General features: G+C 44.9%; 2 protein-coding genes across 3 annotated transcripts in view; both read right to left on the bottom strand.

Annotated features, from left to right (window-relative positions):
* The window catches only part of LOC114564684 (galactose-specific lectin nattectin-like), a 225,297-nt gene that overhangs the window by 148,362 nt on the left and 69,435 nt on the right, over positions 1–7,500 (bottom strand). The gene's annotated exons all lie outside the window — the stretch shown is intronic.
* The window catches only part of LOC114564678 (thrombospondin-type laminin G domain and EAR repeat-containing protein), a 47,963-nt gene that overhangs the window by 37,360 nt on the left and 3,103 nt on the right, over positions 1–7,500 (bottom strand). Inside the window, exon 2 of one of the 2 annotated variants that reach the window (XM_028592169.1) lies at positions 6,133–6,383. In XM_028592169.1, the coding sequence (XP_028447970.1) occupies positions 6,133–6,214 (82 nt within the window). In that variant the 5' untranslated portion in view covers positions 6,215–6,383. Of the gene's footprint in view, positions 1–6,132; positions 6,484–7,500 lie in introns of those variants that run through there. The other variant, XM_028592168.1, reaches the window with a different exon arrangement.

Raw genomic sequence — 7,500 nt, 5'->3', positions numbered from 1 at the left:
TACTGTGAGTAAAATCAGCGTGAAACGGCAGCTGCTGCACAACAGATTGCTTTATCGGATCTCTTTCTAACAGGATGTTTTCCTTTACCTGTGACTGATATCTGTCTGTCTGTCTGTCTGTCTGTCTGTCTGTCTGTTGTGTGGTCAGCTCAATTTCAATCTCTATCTGCTGTCGGGTCAGATATCATCAACAGATTAAGGCTTCAGCTCTGCAGAGTTTATTTTTACCACGTTATCGCCTCAGGGGACGTTTGCGTGCTCTAAAAATAAAACCACAGGTGTGTCGAGTTACAGCTCGGGCTCCTGTAATGATGATGTCATGGTTTCTAGTCAGAGTAAACACTGGGCAGCTTTCATACTGACAGTTAGAACACTTTTGTGACATTAATGTGTGTGTGTGTGTGTGTGTGTGTGTGTGTGTGTGTGTGTGTGTGTGTGTGTGTGTGTCTGTGTGTGTGTGTCTGTGTGTGTGTTTGTGTGTGTGTGTGTGTGTGTATCTGTGTGTGTGTGTGTGTGTGTGTGTGTCTTAGTCACAGTGCATGTCTGTGCATGTGTCTGTGTGTGTGTGTGTGTGTGTGTGTGTGTCGGTGTCGGTGTGTCTGTGTGTGTGTATCTGTGTGTGTTTATCTATGTGTGTGTCTTAGTCACAGTGCATGTCTGTGCGTGTGTCTGTGTGTGTGTGTTTGTGTGTGTGTGCGCATGTGTGTGTTTGTCTTAGTAACTCATGCGTGTCTGTGTCTGTGTGTGTCTGTGTGTGTGTGTGTGTGTGTGTGTGTGTCTGTCTGTGTGTGTGTGTGTATGTGTGTGTGTGTGTGTGTGTGTGTGTGTGTGTGTGTCTGTATGTGTGTGTGTGTGTGTGTGTGTGTGTGTGTGTGTGTCTGTCTGTCTGTGTGTGTGTGTGTGTGTGTGTGTGTGTGTGTGTGTGTGTATGTGTGTGTGTGTGTGTGTGTGTGTGTGTGTGTGTGTGTGTGTGTGTGTGTGTGTGTGTGTGTGTGTGTGTGTGTGTGTGTGTGTGTGTGTTTGAAGGTATTTGTACATACAGCCCTGAATCCGTGAACAGAGTGATGTAAGGTGAAAAGTACAAAGTGACATACGAAATAAATAACAGAGTAATGTACAGAATTACAGAGAGAGGTACAATAATAGTACAAAGGAATGGAGTAATGTTAGGGTTGTGAACGTTGTCACTAATAAGGGACAAAAGGTTGCTGCCGCAGCAGTGCTGGTATGGTTTTGTGTGAATATACAGTGTCATAGGGACCTATCTTACACCCGCACAAACACACAGAAGCACAAAGCTTCTGCCAAAGCCCAGGGAGGTGTGTTCAGGTGCATTCTGGGCGTGCTGGTCTTACAGGGAGGTGTGTTCAGGTGCATTCTGGGAGGTGTGTTCAGGTGCATTCTGGGCGTGCTGGTCTTACAGGGAGGTGTGTTCAGGTGCATTCTGGGCGTGCTGGTCTTACAGGGAGGTGTGTTCAGGTGCATTCTGGGCGTGCTGGTCTTACAGGGAGGTGTGTTTTGGTGCATTCTGGGCGTGCTGGGCTTACAGGGAGGTGTGTTCAGGTGCATTCTGGGCGTGCTGGTCTTACAGGGAGGTGTGTTTTGGTGCATTCTGGGCATGCTGGGCTTAGGGAGGTGTGTTTCTGGGTGCATTCTGGGCATGCTGGTCTTACAGGGAGGTGTGTTTTGGTGCATTCTGGGCGTGCTGGGCTTACAGGGAGGTGTGTTCAGGTGCATTCTGGGCGTGGGAGGTGTGTTCTGGTCTTACAGGGAGGTGTGTTTTGGTGCATTTGGGCGTGCTGGGCATTGTGTTCAGGTGCATTCTGGGCGTGCTGGTCTTACAGGGAGGTGTGTTTTGGTGCATTCTGGGCGTGCTGGGCTTACAGGGAGGTGTGTTCAGGTGCATTCTGGGCATGCTGATCTTACAGGGAGGTGTGTTCAGGTGCATTCTGGGCGTGCTGGTCTTACAGGGAGGTGTGTTCAGGTGCATTCTGGGCATGCTGATCTTACAGGAGGTGTGTTCAGGTGCATTTTGCTGGGACAGGTGGTGTTCAGGTGCATTCTGGGCGTGCTGGTCTTACAGGGAGGTGTGTTCAGGTGCATTCTGGGCGTGCTGGTCTTACAGGGAGGTGTGTTCAGGTGCATTCTGGGCGTGCTGGTCTTTCAGGGAGGTGTGTTCAGGTGCATTCTGGGCGTGCTGGTCTTACAGGGAGGTGTGTTCAGGAGCATTCTGGGCATGGGAGGTGTGTTCAGGAGCATTCTGGGCATGCTGGTCTTACAGGGAGGTGTGTTCAGGTGCATTGTGGGCGTGCTGGTCTTACAGGGAGGTAAAAATATTACAGTGCAAATCCTCCATCATAACAGCAATGCTCCAAGGTCCAAACGCACCTGGCTTTTAAAGGGAATGGGAGATGATCTCGGATTGGTTGATGAATGGGAGATGATCTCTGATTGGTTGATGAATGGGAGATGATCTCTGATTGGTTGATTGCATGTTAGGCCCAAAACACCCCTCTGATTAATGAAGACACTAAGTCCAACCCTTTAGGACCAGGCGCCCGCACACAGACCCTTTTTACTGCCGTCAGACTAGTGAAAGTGGATTTGGACCCTCCCTAAACACACCTGCACCAGGTGCTTCACTTCTACATACTACTCTCTACTGCTGTCTCTCTACATACTACTCTCTACTGTTGTCTCTCTACATACTACTCTCTACTGCTGTCTCTCTACATACTACTCTCTACTGCTGTCTCTCTACATACTACTCTCTACTGCTGTCTCTCTACATACTACTCTCTACTGCTGTCTCTCTACTTACTACTCTCTACTGCTGTCTCTCTACATACTACTCTCTACTGCTGTCTCTCTACATACTACTCTCTACTGTTGTCTCTCTACATACTACTCTCTACTGCTGTCTCTCTACATACTACTCTCTACTGCTGTCTCTCTACATACTACTCTCTACTGTTGTCTCTCTACATACTACTCTCTACTGCTGTCTCTCTACATACTACTCTCTACTGCTGTCTCTCTACATACTACTCTCTACTGCTGTCTCTCTACATACTACTCTCTACTGCTGTCTCTCTACATACTCTCTACTGTTGTCTCTCTACATACTACTCTCTACTGCTGTCTCTCTACATACTACTCTCTACTGCTGTCTCTCTACATACTACTCTCTACTGCTGTCTCTCTACATACTACTCTCTACTGTTGTCTCTCTACATACTACTCTCTACTGTTGTCTCTCTACATACTACTCTCTACTGTTGTCTCTCTACATACTACTCTCTACTGCTGTCTCTCTACATACTACTCTCTACTGCTGTCTCTCTACATACTACTCTCTACTGCTGTCTCTCTACATACTACTCTCTACTGTTGTCTCTCTACATACTACTCTCTACTGTTGTCTCTCTACATACTACTCTCTACTGCTGTCTCTCTACATACTACTCTCTCTACTGCTGTCTCTCTACATACTACTCTCTACTGTTGTCTCTCTACATACTACTCTCTACTGTTGTCTCTCTACATACTACTCTCTGTCTGTCTGTCTCTCTACTGCTGTCTCTCTACTCTCTCTACTGTTGTCTCTCTACATACTACTCTTTACTGCTGTCTCTCTACATACTACTCTCTACTGTTGTCTCTCTACATACTACTCTCTACTGCTGTCTCTCTACATACTACTCTCTACTGCTGTCTCTCTACATACTACTCTCTACTGCTGTCTCTCTACATACTACTCTCTACTGTTGTCTCTCTACATACTACTCTTTACTGCTGTCTCTCTACATACTACTCTCTACTGCTGTCTCTCTACATACTACTCTCTACTGCTGTCTCTCTACATACTACTCTCTACTGCTGTCTCTCTACATACTACTCTCTACTGCTGTCTCTCTCATTCCCCCTGCTCTGGCATTTCCCCCTCTCAAAGGTGCACTGAAATCACCTTTGGGCTCAAAACTCAAACTCAAGCGGTGAAGATGTAGCCTCAGAGACCAAATGTGGAAGGTGACAGAAATGAGATGAAAGAAGAGACGCCGAGAGTTTTAATCTTTGTCTTCTTAACTGACAGCAACGGGTCGATGTGAGTTTTTTAATCTGGAATTCCCCTTTAAGCTCCTACGAGGCGGTTTATGTGTTTTGTTGCTGCAGCGGGATGAATGGAGGATGAATGGAGGATGAATGGAGGATGAATGGAGGATGAATGGAAGATGAATAGAGGGAGGGGACGACATGCTCAGAAACAGATCTCACATTTCAAAGACACAGAAAACATCGAAGCACAAAGCAGCACAGAAACACAGCAGCTATCAGAGGTCCTCAAACTGTCCTCAGTCAGAGCTCCGCAGCTGGTCTGATTCCAGCAGTTTTTTTTCAATTTTTTTCAATGTTTTTGCCGTGTTTTTGCTGTTTTTTTGTGATGTTTTTGCGATATTTTTGCAGTTTCTCAGCTTCATGCAGTAAAAGTACAGCAGTATTCTCAGCTTCATGTAGTATATTCTCAGCTTCATGTAGTAAAAGTACAGCAGTATTCTCAGCTTCATGTAGTAAAAGTACAGCAGTATTCTCAGCTTCATGCAGTAGAAGTACAGCAGTATTCTCAGCTTCAACCAACGTTTTTTGTGCGATGTCTTTACCGTTTTTTGTGCGATGTTTTTGCAATTTTTTGCCATTTTTTTGCGATGTTTTTGCGATATTTTTGCCGTTTTTGCCGTTTTTTTTGCAATGTTTTTGCGATATTTTTGCTGTTTTTTTCCGATGTTTCTCAGCTTCATGCAGTAAAAGTACAGCAGTATTCTCAGCTTCATGCAGTAAAAGTACAGCAGTATTCTCAGCTTTTTAAAAGCAATGTTTTCAGCTTCATGCAGTAAAGTTTTCTCAGCTGCAGTAAAAGTACAGTTTTCTCAGCTTTATGTATAAAAGTTTTCTCAGCATGTAGTAGAATGCAGTAAAAGTACAGCAGTATTCTCAGCTTCATGCAGTAAAAGTACAGCAGTATTCTCAGCTTTATGCAGTAAAAGTACAACAGTATTCTCAGCTTCATGCAGTAAAAGTACAGCAGTATTCTCAGCTTAATGCAGTAAAAGTACAGCAGTATTCTCAGCTTTATGTAGTAAAAGTACAGCAGTATTCTCAGCTTCATGTAGTAGAAGTACAGCAGTATTCTCAAGCTTCATGCAGTAAAAAGTAAGTACTCAGCAGTATTCTCAGCTTCATGCAGTAAAAGTACAGCAGTATTCTCAGCTTCATGTAGTAAAAGTACAGCAGTATTCTCAGCTCCATGCAGCAAAAGTACAGCAGTATTCTCAGCTTCATGCAGTAGAAGTACAGCAGTATTCTCAGCTTCATGCAGTAAAAGTACAGCAGTATTCTCAGCTTCATGCAGTAAAAGTACAGCAGTATTCTCAGCTTCATGCAGTAAAAGTACAACAGTATTCTCAGCTCCATGCATTAAAAGTACAGCAGTATTCTCAGCTTCAAGCAGTAGAAGTACAGCAGTATTCTCAGCTTCAAGCAGTAGAAGTACAGCAGTATTCTCAGCTCCATGCATTAAAAGTACAGCAGTATTCTCAGCTTCAAGCAGTAGAAGTACAGCAGTATTCTCAGCTTCAAGCAGTAGAAGTACAGCAGTATTCTCAGCTTCATGCATTAAAAGTACAGCAGTATTCTCTCAGCTTCAAGAAGTAGAAGTCTCAGCAGTATTCTCAGCTTCAAGCAGTAGAAGTACTCAGCTTCAAGCATTCTCAGCTTCAAGCAGTAGAAGTACAGCAGTATTCTCAGCTTCATGCATTAAAAGTACAGCAGTATTCTCAGCTTCAAGCAGTAGAAGTACAGCAGTATTCTCAGCTCCATGCATTAAAAGTACAGCAGTATTCTCAGCTTCAAGCAGTAGAAGTACAGCAGTATTCTCAGCTTCAAGCAGTAGAAGTACAGCAGTATTCTCACTTTCAACCAACGTTTTTTGTGCGATGTTTTTGTCGTTTTTTTCCAACTTTTTTATTGTTTTTTTTTCAATGTTTTTGCAACGTTTTTGACGATTTCTTTGTGTATATTCAACATAACTAAGACGTTACTGATTGATGCTGAGTCTCTCCCCCCGGGGCCCCGTACCTGTGCAGGGCCTCCAGCTCTGGCTCCGGGCTCCGGCGCCGAGCAGCAGCCAGGTGAGCAGCAGGGAGCGACACGCCAACATCACGCCAACGCCAGGGGTGTGAGTCCACCTCACCGGTCGGCTTCTTGACCGGCGCCGCTCGCCGTCATGTTCAGGCTGACAGGCGACAAATGCACCAGGACACCATCCAGGACGGGACTCTTAAAGCTCTGGTCGGGTTCTTCTCTTCTGGAGGTTCTATTCATAACGTCTGTCAGGGAAACGACATCGACAAGAACGTTATTAATTACAGCAGCACTGAGAACGATTTGATGCTCAAACACACACACATATAGACACACACACATAGACACACACACACACACACACACACACACAGACACACACAGACAGACACACATACATAGACACACACACATAGACACACACACACACACACACACAGACAGACACACACACATAGACACACAGATACACACACATATAGACACACACACACATAGACACACACATAGACACACACACATAGACACACACACACACACACACACACACACACACACACAGACAGACACATACATAGACACACACACATAGACACACACACACACACACAGACAGACACACACACATAGATACACAGATACACACACTTATAGGCACACACACACAGATACACATATAGACACACACAGAGATACACACATATAGACACACACACACAGACACACACACACACACAGACAGACACACACACATACACACAGACACACACACACACACACACACACATAGACACACAGATACACACACATATAGGCACACACACACAGATACACATAGACACACACACAGATACACACATATAGACACACTCACAGACACACACACACACACACACACAGACAGACACACACACATAGACACAGATACACACACATATAGACACACACACAGACAGACACACACACATAGACACATACACACACACACACAGACAGACACACACATATAGGCACACACACACACAGATACACTCACATAAACGCACACACACACAGATACACACATACATGTAGACACACACACAGATATACACATACACACACACACACACACACACACACACACACACACACACACACACACACACACACACACACACACACACACAGAGTTCCTTAACAAACATCTTTATTTTGACACCACGATCTTTTTCGTCCTGAACTGAAACCATGTATGTAAGTAACTCTGAGTGTCTCTGACATCAGCTGAGACCTGATCGTTCATGTAAATAACCAGCCGTTAACCAGCCGTTAACCAGCCGTTAACCTGCCGTTAACACCTGCCGTTAACCAGCCGTTAAC

Source organism: Perca flavescens, chromosome 11, assembly GCF_004354835.1.
Source record: "Perca flavescens isolate YP-PL-M2 chromosome 11, PFLA_1.0, whole genome shotgun sequence".
Lineage (NCBI taxonomy): Eukaryota > Metazoa > Chordata > Actinopteri > Perciformes > Percidae > Perca > Perca flavescens.
Note: the sequence above shows the minus strand (reverse complement) of the source record. Positions and strands in the feature narration are given on the sequence as shown.